The 17,437-nt window shown below is 43.2% G+C and overlaps 2 protein-coding genes across 3 annotated transcripts in view; both read left to right on the top strand.

Moving 5' to 3' along the window:
• Window positions 1–4,900, top strand: part of LOC308170166 (tumor protein p53-inducible protein 11-like) — a 65,788-nt gene extending 60,888 nt beyond the window's left edge. For both annotated transcript variants that reach the window (XM_080544927.1, XM_080544928.1), the window contains exons 7-8: window positions 907–1,008; window positions 1,538–4,900. In XM_080544927.1, the coding sequence (XP_080401053.1) occupies window positions 907–1,008; window positions 1,538–1,671 (236 nt within the window). In that variant the 3' untranslated portion in view covers window positions 1,672–4,900. The remainder of the gene's footprint in view (window positions 1–906; window positions 1,009–1,537) is intronic.
• Window positions 4,901–13,231: 8,331 nt separating this feature from the next.
• Window positions 13,232–17,437, top strand: part of LOC308170474 (CD82 antigen-like) — a gene marked incomplete at its 3' end in the record, with an annotated part of 33,335 nt that continues 29,129 nt past the window's right edge. The window contains exon 1 of the mRNA XM_080545262.1: window positions 13,232–13,280. The remainder of the gene's footprint in view (window positions 13,281–17,437) is intronic.

Below are 17,437 nucleotides of genomic sequence, written 5' to 3'. Positions count from 1 at the left end.
ATTGACGTGCGAGTGATTTATTTTTAATAGCAATCGTTTAAAACACGGCAGCAATAAGTCAGTCGTTCAGTCGCCGTTTGCTGCTTGGGGTGGTGGAGGGGACGGGGGGGTGGGGGGGGCCGGGGGCCTAACGTCCAGGACATTTGGCAGGTCATCAACTGTCACCTGTTCCCTTTTGTACGGCTTTTAAATTTCAATATCTTAATATAGCTGGCTGGATGAAAGAATGGGATGTCAGGAAGGGGGGAGAGATAAAGCGACAGATAAAGCGAGAGAAGACGGACATCCATTCAGACATCTCTCTATGATGTCATCACCCAGGGACAGGCGGCTTTATTGCAAGTGTCAGTAGGAAGGCTGGATAAGCAGGGGGCTCAGCTGAGTCCTTCCACACCAGGGAGGGAGGGAGGGAGGGGGGCTGGGGGTGGGGGTGGGGGTGGGGGAGGGCGTGTCATCTGCCTCACACATGGATCCTGGCTGACAGGAAAGGATATACTGCGACATTACTCCCCCCCTTTAGAGGTGTGTGGGGGAGTGTGTGGGAGGAGACAGGAAGACATTAAACACAAACCTGGATGTCCAGCTCAGCTCGATGAGAGCCATATCTCTACATCTCGCCACGTCTACACTCTCATGACCACATGAATCTGAACCAGTAGTAAATATGTTGGTATGTTGTGTTTATATGTTTGATATTGATTACATCAGCCCAGGGATAGCCCTTCATCCAGATGATAATATTTTATTTTTTGGGTATTCACCTGTTTTCAGAAGGGTTTAAAGATTCACTCCATAAATGCACATGCATGTGAGGAATGTTAGAGAAACCACCTCCTCTGCCCTAAGCTGTTGACCCCTCTCTCTCTCTCATGACCTCTGACCCCTGGGTGTGTCCTCCTCCATCAGGTCTGTCCCTCATCTTCTGGAACGGCGTGTACACCCAGGAGAAAGTCATCATTCAGTGGACGCTGCTGAGTGAAGCCTGCTACTTTGCTGTCCAGTTTTTAGGTGAGTGCTCAGATAGAGAGAGAAGAGAGAAGTAGTAGGAAAAAATACTAAAGAACAAAAAAAAAATCCCGACACTGTTTCCATTTGTTCACCGAAATGTAAATATGCCTAATCCATCTGTTGATTCAAATGATCCAGCTGGATGCACAGTATTTTATTCCAACCCCCTTTTGTAGCACGATCAGACTTTGACTGTGTGGCAACACTGCCCTCTAGTGGTCCGAACACGTAACACAAGTTTGTATAAAGACAGAAGTCAGGGTTGTGGAGATGGGGCAGGTTTTTATTTGATTTTACAAACATCATTGGCAACAGACATACAGTTTAGGGGGCTGGAGATGGGCACCTGCCCAATAGCTATTAGCGGTTTTCTGACAATATAGGTTTTGGCCTGGTTTTTAGTGGATTTTGTGTTTTTTAGACTGTGGTTAGGCTGGAAATTGTCAATCCTATCTGGCAACCCTGACAGAAGTTTGTTTTCTTGCTGACTAACTGATAAAGTGTCGTTCTCCGCCCTGTGTTGTTTCAGTGACGTCAATCACCCTGCTGGAGGTGGGCTCCATGCCCAACGGCGCTGTCCTCCTCCTCCTCAGCCGCGCTCTCTTCCTCGTCGTCACGCTGACCTACTACTACCACCTGGGGCGCCGCTCCAAGAAGATCTGAGGCGACGCCCGCCCCGCCCCGCTCACAGCGTGATGGGCGTGGCCAGGGAGGGGGACCGGGACAGCTGCGTACAGATGTTAGGGGGGGGTTAGAGGGTTGGGAGGCATGCCGTGGTCGGGGCTCGGTGCATCTATGTGTCAGTTATATGTACCCAGCCCTATTTCCCCAGCCACTACTAGACCCAGCTGTTTAAAGTAACCCTGACATGCGACTCACGGCTGGGCTGGTCTGGGCACATGCCGTCTTTCCTCTGTTTGAGACGAGAAACGAACGGTCTCAATCGGGAAAAGCGAACGACATGTTCATTGGACAGTGAGATTCAGACATCCTTCAAATACCCTACTTTTGCGTCGACAGTCCGGTGAGCGCTGTCCCTGTAAGTGAGGACGGTTAGCGGTTTGTTGTACAGTTGTCCTCGTAGCCCCTAGTCATGACGTGACTTCATATGTACATACAGAGTCATTTTGAAACACTAGGTTGGTGTTTTCATGTACAGTTCTTAGTCTGTTTTGGGTTTCAGTATTAAGTGTGATTCGTTCGCTACTAGAGTTGCATTTTTGAACCTTCCTTTCTTCCTTCAGCTGCTCCGGGTTCAAGGACCAAGACATTGTGCTTTAAGATTTCTTTCAATTTTATGGTGTTGGGTGATGTTTTTATTCATGTTTCGCTGCAGTGAAGCTTGTGTATCTTGTTGCCCTCTCTCTCACATGTGTCTCTGTCAGTGCATCAATTACGCAATGGAACGTTCCGGGAACAAGATGCTCTGTTTTAAAGGAGGTTGGGGGGGCGGTATCTGTCCTGTCTCGTATCCAAGAGTTGATTTGAGATTTGATCTGGAATGCATGCTAAGCAGTTTGGTGAGGACAAAGTCTAAGATAACGCGTTGGTCTGTGGCTGTGTTGTGGCTGTTCTCAGACATCTGGAAGCCGATCAATGGTCAGATTTAAATCCTGTCCAATGAGCACAGAGCATAGAGATGACTCATAGATTAGACTGAGATAGCTTGGGAAACGGTGCACATAGGGAATCAAAAAAAACTTTCAGGGATTAAGAACCTTTCTACGCTTTGATTAATATTGACGAGGTTTGACCAAAGTTAAAGAGTGATGTTATATTGTATATTTACACTGAAACTCTTTAGAGATGGTACAGTATGTTGTCATTTGATAGTGTGTGCTTTCACCCAGCCATGGCAACAGAAGACTCTCTCTCTCCTTTTTGTAAACATGCTGTACTCGTGGCCATGGTTACGCATGTCTTTGCCAGCATGGTTGTAACCTAGAAGAGTAAAAACACTCGCTTGATCTAACTGTAGGCTTTTAATGTGAGTGTGTAGAGCAAATAACTTTTTAGATTCCTCATTTAGTAAATGTAGCAAATATTTTTTACACACACACACACACACACACATGAACAACATGTATTTAGCCTTGCCTTAAAACTATGTAAAAGAACTAACACAACATTCACTTGATACTTGTAAATGTAAATAAAGTAGCCATATTCACTGCCATCTGGTGTTATTCTTTTGAAACATCTATATCTTATTAGTTGGATGCTTTTTCAAATGTTAACGCTCTTATTATTAGTGTCGAGAATCCCATATTTATTTGATATTTGTCTCTTTGATGCAATGTTGCCCCTGGTGTACAAAGATGTAGCATATCTTTGTAGCAAAACTCACAGTAAAAATATGTTAGTACAAAGGTATGATCAAGCATGTGTTACTGTTAACCATGTCAAGTCACAAACATAATGAGAATTTTGACATGTAGAGATGTTTATGTTTATGTAGGAGGGAGTTTCTGTGTGTTTCCAACAGTTAAACCCACCTGTCGCCCCCCACCTTCGTCACCTGTCACCCCCCACCTTCGTCACCTGTCACCTTCGTCACCTGTTTCCATCCATCATCTCTGCTGCTTCCAGACGCTCTCTGCCCACGCTCCTGAACACATCCCACCACCGCTGACATTTCACCTCATGTCGAGAAACCCTCACAGACAAACAACATGTTGTCAAACACCACTTGGCTTCTGTGGCGCTTAGGCCCTGACAAAATTGGCTTCGAACCGGTGCGTCTTTTTCGCCTGCGGCATAGGTTTTTGAACGGCGTCGGGATAGAATACACAGATTTCCCTGCCGAAGGTTCGTACCCATATTATTGTAAATGACCATGTTCAGTCATGTTCAGAGAAGGGTGTAGTCCCGGTTCCCTGTGTGGTTGTGGGTTTGCGGTCCTGCGAGTCCAGCACTGAAGGCAGAGGTTGTTGCTTCTACGGTGAGCGTAGCCTTTTAGTGAGAGATAGGAAATGTGAAACGTGGGTTCGGTCTCAGGCGCGCTCACACACACACAAAGTAGTAATTATCCTTTTTTCTGCAGTGTTTAATTAGCTGCAGCACTCCTGGTTCTGTGCGTCCCAGCCTACTGCTCTATCCTGGCAGGGACGGTAATTACGGAGTTAAAAGAGAAGTGCGTCCCCGCTCTACTAGATAGAGGTCTCAAATCATCAGCCTCATGAAACGCTCGACATGACTGAAGAGCTGTGTGTGTATTTCGGGAGAGCGGAGAGTTCTACTCTGGGACAAGCCAGATGCAGGGAGGTGCTGTGTACAGAAAAAGAAGAAGAAAAAACGTGTTTCATCTCTTTAGGATCCCCTGGGCTCTGCCATGCTTTGTGATGATCCGCTACTGCTCACATTGCAGAGAGATCTACCTGGCATTTCATTTATGGACCTGGCAAATGTATCAATCAAAAACCGGTCAATCCTAGGTGATTATATAAGGAGGACTTTGTCTATTACAATACAAATTGAATGACAGTACATGTGGCTTGACAATCAAATATGATTCAGGTCAGAGGAGGCTGGTGGAGGTAGAAATCGGAGGACGTGCTCATTGTAATGAATGGAATGAGGAATAGTATACCATGCATTACAATGAGCCTGTCCTCCTATTTCTACCTCCACCAGCCTCCCCTGATTCAGATAAAATCACTCCCAGATCATTAGTCATAGATTAAATATCTCTTCCAGAGACATTCTGTCATGATGATCTCATGATGACCTACTAACAACATTGTATCATTCACATATGTCCTTGTTCTGTATCAAAGCCGTTAGTATACAAGCGCTAACTTGTATGAGAGCTGGTCATAGATGGGCCTATTTCAAGCTGTAACAAAAAGATGTGTTTTTATGTGTATGTACACTATTGTACCTCAAAAGCTAATTATTGTTATGGACTTCCATTGTTTAATTTGAAATAAAGAATACTTGTTCATTTTGGAGCCTCCTGTGAGTGATATTCTTCACCATTTTCACACCCTTGCTCTTTGACGAATGTCCTAATATCATGAGTAACAAGGAGTATTTCTGTGCTCCTCCTGTCTCAAGCCTAATGCCAGACACTGGGACACATGGCTCGATGGTGCCTGTGATAATGCCCATGTAAGGACACATCTACATGTGGGAATGATGACTACAGAGGGCAGTAGAGCATATAACACACATAGACAGAGACGCACACACACACACAGTGCTATAACACTATCACACACACACACACACACACACACATAGTGCTATAGCACTATCACACACACACACACACACACACACATAGTGCTATAACACTATCACACACACACACAAATAGTGCTATAACACTATCACACACACACACACACATAGTGCTATAACACTATCACACACACACACACATAGTGCTATAGCACTATAATAATAATAATAATAATAATAATAATAATTCATTAGATTTATATAGCGCTTTTCCGAGGCTCAAAGACGCTATCACACACACACACACACACACACACACACACACACACACACACACACACACACATATAGTGCTATAGCACTATCACATACACACACACACACACACACACACACAAGCGTTTAGCCACCTGCAAGATGGGTTTTTCTGGTTTTCTGATGAGGGATTCCTGTTATTGCCTGCGAGGGTGTTGAGGTCATTTTTCTCTCAGGTGAAATGGTGAGCTGCCACCCCTTCCACTATCTGTGATAAAGTGTTCACCTAAATAAAGCTCTCTTATAGTGGGCAGAGCAAAGGAGTGTTAGTGGGTTTTCCAATGCAGTGTATAAACTCTAAAACTGTGTAAACTTTAGCTCTCTCGCCAGGATAATGACAGGCATATCAGGCGCTTCTATTCTAAACTTGTACCAGTACTAACTGTACTGTATGTTGACATTTCCAACAGATGTATATTTTTACTGAAACAATAGCGGTTAAGCATTTGGCCGGCCAAGGATATAAAAATAGCATCGATGTAAGTAAGTAACACACCCAGAACATTCAGGGCATCTTGCTGACTGTGAAGCCCAGGGGGGTGAAGCCCAAGCACAAGGGGGAAGAGAGAGAGAGTCACTTCTCAACCAGGGACACTACACTTGATCTACTGTAATGCACCTGCGTCAAGGGAGGCTGGTGGAGGGAGGAATCCGAGGACGGGCTCATTGTAATGCATGGAGCGGAATGAGGAATGGTTCCCAATGAGCCTGTCCTCCGATTTCTACCTCCTCCGGCCTCCCCTGACCTACATCCAGCCAGGCACCTATTGTGATTTAAGGCCCTGGGCCTCCATCTGTGTAAGGTTCCTCTCCAGTTCAGTTGCATTCTTCTGGGTGTGAGCTGTGGGCATCAGTGAGCCAGGCCCAGGCACACCTCTAACGGCTGGCAGTACGTACGACCACAGGAGGGTACGCAAACATGTGATGCCCTCAGCCTACCTGTGGTTACTTTGCAAGCAGGAAGCCTTGAACAAAACCATATTGAACAGGAGTCAACAAGCTGTAAAAAGCTGTAAAAACCATACACTGAACCCTAATCAACAAGTTGGAAAAAATAACTAAAAACATACACTACCATTAACAAACCGTCAGCTTCCAAACAAAACACTTTGGAAATTATTTATATATATATATCTTGACATGTCTGAACAGATATCGGCCAAGCTGCTGGCGCTGCTATTATGCAATCGCGCCCATTGTTTACGATGGCTATGGATGTTGGATCTATTGAACATGTCCTGACAGGAGCATCACTGAGTCCATTACATGATTGGATTGAAGGATTACCTGTGTGTTGTATGTTGGACCTGCATGGGACAGTCATTTAAAACCCTATTCCCATCCATCACAGTTTTATACATCCTGCTTCCCACCCCCCTCTCTCTCTCTCTCTCTCTCTCTCCCTGCCTGGCCTGATGTTTGCATGGTGAAGTGCAGGGTGAAAAGGGTGCCTGTCTTAGACAGGAAATGTGTGTGTTGAGGGGGTTGTAGAGGCAGGGCAAAACAAAGTTACAGTAAATGCTCCCCAGTGTCCCTGTTTGCATTCTTCCCATACTTTCTGCCAAATATTTATAGCTCTTTTTTTCTTCCTTTAGTCATGGTGGCATAAGCAGGCCTACTCTACCTTACAACAACATCATTCAGAGATGTTTTACTATGTCTTACATAGTACACAATGTCTTGTGTGATACAGCCGTTGATGATGGATAAAGCCCATGAATTTAGTTAAATAACATGTTATTTAAAGAGTACAGTAGCCTACAGTAGGCTATACAGTCGTTTTCTCTAGAACTGTCATAGCCAGTAAAAACTAAATTGTGTATTTTAAAATGTGTTTTTTGTGTCTTTCTTTTGTGAAAGAGACATCATTCATCTGTGTTTTTCAGTGGGATTATAATATTTTTGGGACATTTGGATGCGTGTCGGATGTCGTTTAAAATAAACACATTTCGGACCCGAAAGAGTTAATAAAGTAACCCAATGGAAGTAACCCTGCCTACCGCGTGGTGTAAGGAAGCATATAGCTGACTAAATTCAAATGCTAATGCAATATGAGATTGCAATTGCATGTTCCACTTTTGCATGCATTCTTTCAGACAATATTCAAATTCAAATGCAATTCTAATGATTTGCATTTTCATTTTCATGTACCCGATGTGCACATTCGCTGTCAATATTAAAATTATAATGCAAAGCCATTTGACATTTAATTTTCAAAGTCATGCGCTGCTTTGTAGCTGACAAAATTCAAAAGTTCATTCTAATGTGCAAATGACTTTGCAATCCCAAAATAGCATATTCATTTGCCACTTTTGCCTGCGTTATTTGAGTCAATATTCAAATTGTAATGCAATTCGGTGATACGCAATTGCATTTACATGTTCTAGGAAACACATCCGCTTTACAGCTGACAAAATTCAAACTCTCTATGCAATTCGGTGATACGCAATTGCATTTACATGTTCTAGGAAACACATCCGCTTTACAGCTGACAAAATTCAAACTCTCTATGCAATTCGAACGCATCCGGGTACTTTGCTCTCCCGTCATGTCCACGCCCCTTTTTGGGTGATAGAAGGGGAGAAGTTTGACTGGCGGCCAATGGACATTTCTGGTCTTTGCTACTTTAATCCGATAAAATAAGAAAAACGTAGTGCTTTTTAGATATTAGGAGCCCAAATCCGATGGCCAGTTAGGCAAACTATTATATAGTGTCGTTGCCGATCAATGATCGACATCGTTATATAGAGAAAATTAATTAAATAGCGGTTGATTCATCAGAGCAGTCATACGTCATCTCCCTGTCATCAGGGATTTGTCGATCTTTGATTTGCAGTGTAAATCCCCAGATGAGAGTGTTACATTAGTTATTCTTAAGATAGGATAATGAATACATCTGTTCAATTGGCATTTGCCTACTGTTAATCAGTGCCTACTGTTAGTGTTAAGCAGTAGCCTGTCCTGAGCAGTCAACATGAGCAGTCAACATGAGCAGTCGCATCTCTCAACGCTCCTGCTGCTGCAACAATGCAACGGCGAGGATTATTCCACACTTTCTCCTGTTCCTTCTGTGGATTACGGATTTATACATTAAATCACCACAGAACTTACATCTTATGGAGAAGGAGACAAACTTTATTGGAAAAAATGAGACCCATAGCGACTTTTATCTCCACGCCGCAAAGTATTTAAACTTCGGAGCGGTAACTATTCACACAACGCTGACTGCTGACCTGACGCGGAAGAACAAGCCCCCGGCAGGTAGAATGGACCGAAGGACCATGATCTGTCTCTATCTACTTCTCTCGGGAGACATTCAGCTGAATCCCGGTCCAGTTTCAACCAGGCAGGCTACACGTTTGGCCAGAGAGCAGCTGTGCCTTTCCCAGGCAAATGTTGCTAGTGACGCCATTGTCGTCAAACCGGCTCCAGCAGCGGACTTCCTGGATTCAGACGAGGCTATCAAAACAAAGGGTAGCTATGCTAACAACATTAGCCCCCCACCTAGCTTCCCCCCTCCTCCACCCGGAGACTCTCTACCGAAACCGTTGAACAATGGGCGACCCCCCCCATCCCCCAATCCTCAACTTGACGATGACCTGAATGGAGACTATTTCCAAGTCAAGGACATGAACACTCTTTTTGGACACAGCAGTAAGGGCCTGCATATTGTTCACCTTAATGTGAACAGTCTTGTGCCTAAACTGGACCAAATCAGAGAAATGTTCCATGACAGCAAGGTTCACATTTTGAGCTTCTCTGAGACCAAGTTTGATGAATCAATCAAAGACCCAGAGATTGAAATAGTAAACTATTCAGTCATCAGAAACGACAGGAACAGGTATGGGGGTGGTGTCTGCATGTACATTCACAACGATATTATCTTTAACACCCGGCATGACCTGAATCGTGACAAATTAGAATCTGTTTGGGTTGAAATTATCTTTAACAAAGCAAAACCGGTGCTGGTTGGTACTATCTACAGACCTCCCGATCAGAATGATTTCTATGATATTCTTGAGGGGTGCTTGGATGACGTTGACTGTGTGGAAAAGATTCTTATTGGGGATTGGAACACGGACATGCTCAGAAATGAAGCATCCGGCTTCAAATCCTTCACTAGGTTTTCTGAATTACACGGTCTCCGACAACAAATTACCAAACCCACTAGGGTGTGTATTTCTACTCAAACCACCATAGATCTCATTCTAACATCGGATGAGTCCAAAATCTCCAAGAGTGGGGTTATTGTATGTGGGCTAAGTGATCATTACATGATATTTTGCACTCGTAAAAAGCATAAACCCAAGGCTGGCGGTCATAAAACTGTAACCACTAGATCCCTTAAATCCTATTCTAGTGAGGCCTTAAACCATAAACTGGAGAATCAAGACTGGTTAGATGAACTAAAAAGCACACAGGTTGAGGAGGCATGGCTAGGTTTCAAAACCAAATTCCTAAATATTATTGACAGTATAGCCCCCATGAGAACCACCAGGGTTAAAGCCCGATCGGAACCGTGGATGAATTCGGACATTCTAAATGCTATGAAAGTCAGAGACCTAAAATGCTCTGAAGTTCAAAAATGCAAATCAAAATTAGTGAAACACTTAAACGAAGATCTCAAAACCCACTTTGAGAAAATTAAAAAACAATGCAACAAACTATGCAATCAGGTAATTACCATGACCAAATCTGCTAAGAAAAAATACCTCGATAACAAAATCGAAGAAAACTTAAACAAACCACGTGACCTTTGGAAGCTACTTAATAGCCAACTAGGTTGCAGTCAAAAACTCAAAACCAGGTCTACAAACATCAGCATAAAATCTGGAGATTCTCTCTTTACAGACAAGCTGGATGTGGCTAAGTGCTTAAACACTTTCTTTACAACCATAGCCACTAAATTAGTAAACAATCTACCACCCCACTCAGGGCGTTATGGTGTAGAGCACATCCGTGCGTTCTACAATAAACTGGGTGTACGCAAAGATGATTTTAAACTCTCCATGGTGTCAAACGATGAGGTGTTTAAAAAACTGGGCGCTCTACACTCAGAAAAGGCCACGGGCCATGACACGGCCACGGGCCATGACAATATTCCAGCCAATATTCCAGCCAATCATCACCCACATAATAAACCTCTCCATCAAACAGGGACACGTCCCCCTTGACTTTAAAATAGCAAGGGTAACCCCACTGTATAAAAAAGGAAGCAAATTAGACCCAGGCAACTACCGACCTGTTTCTATTCTTAATTCCATCTCGAAACTTATGGAAAAAATAGTTTATGAACAGGTTGATAGGTACCTTACCGAAAAAAATCTGATGTATGAATTTCAATCAGGATTCAGAACATCCCATTCCACTGACACATGCCTTCTCTATTTGAACGACCACATCAACCATGAGGTGGACTCGGGCAAGTACTGCGGCATGGTCATGCTGGACCTCCAGAAGGCCTTCGACACAGTAGATCACCACATATTGTTAGATAAACTGAAAGCAATTGGGTTCGATAGAACATCGGTGAGCTGGATGCAATCCTACTTAGAGGGGAGGGAACAGGTGGTTAGTGTGAACGGAACACTGTCCCCCCCCCTCCCAGTGACCTGCGGCGTTCCACAAGGAAGCATATTGGGACCTTTACTGTTCCTAATATATGTGAATGACATGTCATCAGCATGTGATTGCAATTTGTTCCTGTTCGCGGATGACTCGGCTCTGCTGGTCTCTGACAGGGACATATTGCAGGTGGAAAAAGCGCTAAGCACTGAACTGAGTAGAATCTGCATCTGGCTAGCTGACAATAAACTATCAATACACCTAGGTAAAACTGAAACCATCCTATACGGATCCCCATCTAAACTCAGAAAGGCTGTAAATTTCAAAATAAAAGTGGGTAACATTAATATCACAAGAAAAGAGGATATTACATACCTGGGCTCCATCTTAGAGGCAAATCTTTCCGGAGATAAAATGGCAGCAAAAGTAATCAAAAAAGTGAACCATAGAACTAGATTCTTGTACAGGATATCCTCACTTGTCAGTAAAAACACACTGAGGACCCTATCAGGAGCTCTCATTCAATGTCGACTATGCCGTAACATCATGGTACTATAGAACCACAAAGGCCCAAAAAACAAGACTCCAGACAGCCCAAAATAAACTGATTAGGCTTCTGCTAGGCCTCAACCCTAGGACACATCTAACCGCTGCTCATTTTTTGAGCCTTGATTGGCTACGAGTAGTTGACAGAGTGCAGCAGCTTGCACTGGGCCTGGTCTTCAAGATACGCTACACCACAAAGACACCCAAGTACCTGTCAACATACTTCCAAAAAGTGAACAACGTCCACACATACAATACCAGAGGAAGCTCCACGAACCACGTTCAACCGCGTTGCACCACAAACAAGGGGTTAAACTCGTTTGCAAACTATGCAGTAAAAATGTGGAACGCCCTTCCTATAATCTTAAAGGAGTGCAAAACACTGCCCACCTTCAAAACCACTCTCAAAAAACATTTACAGGAGGCTGCAATCCGTAACTGGACCCTCTAAATCAAAAATCAGATTAAATGACCCGAACTACCCACTGTACATACTTTGTGTTTTGTCCCCCGCCCCCACCTGTGGTGTATGTCCCCACCTGTCCTACCCGCTGTACATACCTTATGCTTTGTTGTATTGTTCTTCCCATGATGGATGTATGTTTATCTTGTAGATAGTACTAGTTATTTGTCTGTATTATCTTGTAGATAGTACTAGTTTTTTTTGTCTGTCTTACATGTAACGATGAATTGAGAATCAAGTACCCCAATTGAAATAAGCCAGTGGCTTTCTTGGGTTTTTATCCTGTTAGTTGACCTTGTATGTAATATGTACTTTCATGTACCTACTTCTGCAAATCTTCTAATAAAGTTTTCAATCAATCAATCAAATCTGTATGGTGTATATGAAGATGTTATAGCTAGCTAGCTACGATTTATCATGAAAATAATGAACAGCAAGCTAGATCCAAAACTAGGGCCGGTGGAGGAGGGCAAGTGTCACATTGGACAGACTACCAAAACAGAAAAATAAAGTATCTTAACGACAGCAAAAGTGATGGATGTCAGAAATAGCCTACATTACCTGGAGATTCAATAAGGTACTTTTATATGACAGGATATGGGTGTAAAGCGAGATTATATTATTAATATGGGATATGGCTGTAAAGCGGATGTGTTTCCTAGAACATGTAAATGCAATTGCGTATCACCAATTGCATTACAATTTGAATATTGACTCAAATAACGCAGGCAAAAGTGGCAAATGAATATGCTATTTTGGTATTGCAAAGTCATTTGCACATTAGAATGAACTTTTGAATTTTGTCTGCTACAAAGCAGCGCATGACTTTGGAAATTAAATGTCAAATGGCTTTGCATTATAATTTTAATATTGACAGCGAATGTGCACATCGGGTACATGAAAATGAAAATGCAAATCATTAGAATTGCATTTGAATTTGAATATTGTCTGAAAGAATGCATGCAAAAGTGGAACATGCAATTGCAATCTCATATTGCATTAACATTTGAATTAAGTCAGCTACATGCTTCCATACGCGGTGGGGTTCGCAACTTTTTCAACCCATCCCGGTCACGTGACCTCCCATCTCTCATTCACACACACACTGCCAGTCACATCTCTCACACACACAACGGGACAGACGAGAGGAGACAGTCGTCCGCTTACAGCACATTGTTCTCTCCACACACTTGCACAAAATGTAAGTATTTCCTATTTTGTTGAGATACTAGCTGTATTTAACGCCAAGTATTCGTGTTTTAGCCGTTAAATCCTCTCAGAAGACGTTTGGTTCAGATAACTCGACGTTAGACAAGTGTCGTGTACTTTCTATCACTTTGGGGAAAGCAGACCTCTGCCTTTAAATGTCTCTACATAGATAAACATTAGACAACATGTTTCCGTGATGAATGATTACAGTTGTTGGGTTTATGAATTGCTAGGGAGTTTTCCTCGACAAAGTTGTTGGTTGTAGAAGACTGTCTCTAAGCGAAGTAACTGTTACTAACTATACCAGCTGTCACCCTGCCACGGGGGTCTGGCCATCAGCGCGAGCACATGAGTTAAAGCCCTGGTTCTTTCTGCAACATTTTGCCATGAATGTTTTATTTAGATTATATTCAGCTCAGTGCATTTTTCCACGAGTTGTTTTTCATCAGATTCCCATTGTGGCATGAAGTACAGTAGTATGAAGTACAGTAGTATGAAGTACAGTAGTATGAAGTACAGTAGTATGAAGTACAGTAGCTACGTGTTGGGTTTTTAAAGAGGCGAGTTTTGCATGATCATGCCAAATCAACAAGGTTTAGAAGTCAACATTTGAATTTGCCATCTTGGATTTGACATACTTTATTTAGTTATAAGCCATATTATTATGTGGGTGCCGCTGACTCTTCCTCTGTGTGTTCCATGTTCTTCCTGACCGCACATTGTTGCTGTCCAGAGAGACCCTGCCAGGGTATTAAAGGCTTTTGTCCCCAGGGGGGGGTGTATTTCATGCCATCCTAATGGACGCACAGATGTGTAAATGGGTCAGATTTGTGAATGCCAAAGGTGGGTGCTGTTTTGGCCTGGAGAGTTTGGCAGGGAGCTATAGTGTATTTGGTGTACAGCAGGGCTGAGGCTGTGCCAGACTGGGACCATTGATTTAGCTGGCACACAGTTAATAGTGCCCACACACAAGCCTAGTAAACAAACACACAGATATCATACATTGGATTACCTCCTGTGTGCGTCCTCTGTTCATAGACACACAGTTTAATAGGCTACACAGTGTGGTAATGACCCCATGCCAAGCCTTCTGGTCGGAAGGGGTCAGGCCGGGTGAAAGCGAGGCGTGCTGTAAATATGAGGTTTGGGTCTCCGTGTGTTGAGACATTTGGCAACCCTGAGAGGCCTTGCTTGTGTTTTCCTCTAGGCAGGACATCTCCACATTCACTATTGTGTTCAGTATGTCAAATAAGGCTCTATCTATACTTTGCTGGAATACTTCTGCGCTTGTTTTCTTGTGGTCACAAACCCAGTCCGAATCTGAGTCTAAATCTAAAGTTGTTTGTTTTGCCCTCACTGTGAAGGGCGCAAACACAACCCTTTCTCTTTCTCTTAAGAGGTATTTGTGTGATGGTTTTAAATGGTTGGCACAGCCACAGCACAGCCACAGCCAATCCCCATTTTGAAGGATGGGGGGGGAGTTCCCTAGCTGCCTGTAAGAAAAATTCAAGGGATTTCCATTTTGCAGTCACTATCAGGAAGGGTTGAGTCATCCCGTCTCTTATGTTGACTCACAGGAACTTTCACTTCAATATCAGGTGACAGGTCGAGGCTACGTTTTACATTTACGTTGGTTTGGCATTTAGCAGGTGACAGGTGAGACACTTCTTTAGCGGAGTCTTGTAATTAGGCTACTGACTTTTAGGCTTCAGTTCCTGTTCTGTCCTCGGTGTGCTGTGAGAGAAGATGGGGGGGGGGGGGGGGGAGAAGCCCTCTTAGTTTCTCTCTGTTCCCACGGTACAACTTGGCCTGTTGCTGCTGAAGCCCAGCAGTAGCATATGGCCACAGCTTTCTCCTTCTTTTCAAAAAATTGATTAATCATTGAAACATTCAGAACGCAGCCATACGGGCACTGTTAAGCGAATCTCGACTGCTGCCAGGTCAGAACTGGCCCAGTCCACAAGTATGGAAGGAGTTCAGAACTGCCCAGCTTCTTCTCAACCCCCAGTGTTGTTCACCATAGAGACATAAAGTAACACAATCTTCCTTTTAAGGATTATCTGCTTTGTGGGGGTTATCTGTTAGCTGGGCTACATGGTTTGAGCTGTTTTCTTCCTGGGTCTGGTTTAATAAACACAAGTTGTTTTGTGTTCTCCATGCTACAGGCTGAATCGTGTCCAGACAGGTTCATCATTATATAAGACAAATGATTAGGAGGTTCCACTGAACGAGTGATCAAGCCTTTACCAGTAGTGTGTGGGTGTGTGGGTGTGTGGGTGTGTGGGTGTGTGGGTGGGTGTGTGCCTGTTTAGCTGGATCTCATAGGCTGCTAGGGCTGGGTATCATTGGACATTCTTTTCTATTCCGGTACTGGTTTTGCTTCTTGAATTCGAAAAACATTATTTCTTCCCTTCCTATGTTGAACGAGAGTGCATTTTTATGTTCACTATCCTAAATATAGGCTTAGGCCTCTTCTTTTTCCCCTCTCATTTATAAATGCTCCTTACTTTTCAAATGTAGGCTAAAAAGCCCAAAATGGTTCCTTTTCTTACTTTCATATAAGGATAACTTACAATCAGTAAAGTGAGTGTGTTCCTGTCTAGCTGAGCCTAATCGCCTACATGTGTGTAAATACTGTATGTTTGTGGTGTCTGTGTCAGACTTGTAAGCTAACTCTACACAGTCATTATGTTATGATGTACCCTGCGGCGGTCGCTGCTCTGCCTTTTGAAGGGAAGGGATGGTGCAGGAGGGGGAGGGCAGGGTTCATGTGTGTGTGTGGGGTGGGGGGTGGGGGGGGTCACAACAGCGGAGCAGGGCGTGAGATTGTTTGCCCCCATAGAGCAGCCTCCATCAACCTAAACTTGGCCCTGTTCATGGACGGCCGGTGGTTTCCATGGGAACGGCCTTGTCTGGCTTTAAGTGGGCCTAGATAAAAGAAAGTGTATTAATCGGGTGTTTCTCTGGTTAGTGTTTGTCAAGATCCCACCTGACTTAGGCTTTTTAAACTCATTTAAAGTAAGAATAGATTCACAAAATCCCCCCAAACTTTTTTTCAGTGCAACTTTCAGTCTTTGCAATGTTATTTCTCTGGTACTGCTCTCTTGATGTGCAGCCACCATTCCACCATGCTATGAAAGCGGTTATAGTCCGGTTGGATAATTAACACACAATTACAATGTCCTTGTACGTTTTAGAAGAATTAAAACAGTTTATTGTCCATACGTCCAAAGTAATAAACATTTCCAAACGCAAAACCATAACAAAAACAACGCCGGCAAAGAAGAGTGATCAAAGAACAGTGTGAGTGTGATATTTAAGCGTTATGGAACGAGAATCCGTGGTATATCGTGGATATCGGCACAGCTAGAGGGGTTACACCCCCTAGCTGTGCCGATATCCACAATATACCACATTTATTTATCAATATTTCACAGAAGAAAGACAAGACAAACTTTTCATGAATGTATTTTAATGGAACTATGTTTTATTGTAAGTGCATTCATCCGCTGAACAGTTGTTTATCAGTTGCTAAGCAACGGTAAGAATGTAACTTTGATAACAGTAATATATACAAATGCGGAGTGATATGAAAAGATGTGTCAACATTCCATTTAGCCGTGCGTATATCAGGGATATCGGCACGGCTGGAATGCAAACTGACCAATAGAGACAATGGACCGGATCTATCCGTTGTATAATGAAGGACAGCATGAGCCTGGTAAAAATAATGTTGATCCCAAAACTAACCTGTTTTCATTTGCCCAACTATGTCTACCTAATATACACCTGGACCCATGCCGTCACCTCACCACGTGAACATGAATCATTAAATAACATAACATAAAACATGATTTCATGACATATAAATAACCAAAACATAGAATAAAACATTATTTCATGACACATAAATAACCCAAACATAAAATAAACATGAATCATAAAATATGAATATAGCCTAACTCAAAAGCATTAGGCTAAACACAAATCATCCAAAACAAGTTCAAAGTGAAAATGGCTCTAACACGCCGTCTCTTCGTAGGAGTTTGGCAGCCAGGCTGACCCGTCCGTGCTGTGGGGTTTGTCCTGCCGCTGAGCTCACCACAATGCAGTGTGATAAAATAGACATCAGTCATATTAAGTCACTGC

This window comes from Nansenia antarctica (assembly GCF_963989245.1).
Source record: "Nansenia antarctica genome assembly, chromosome: 14".
NCBI classification, from domain to species: Eukaryota; Metazoa; Chordata; class Actinopteri; order Argentiniformes; family Microstomatidae; genus Nansenia; species Nansenia antarctica.
Note: the sequence above shows the minus strand (reverse complement) of the source record. Positions and strands in the feature narration are given on the sequence as shown.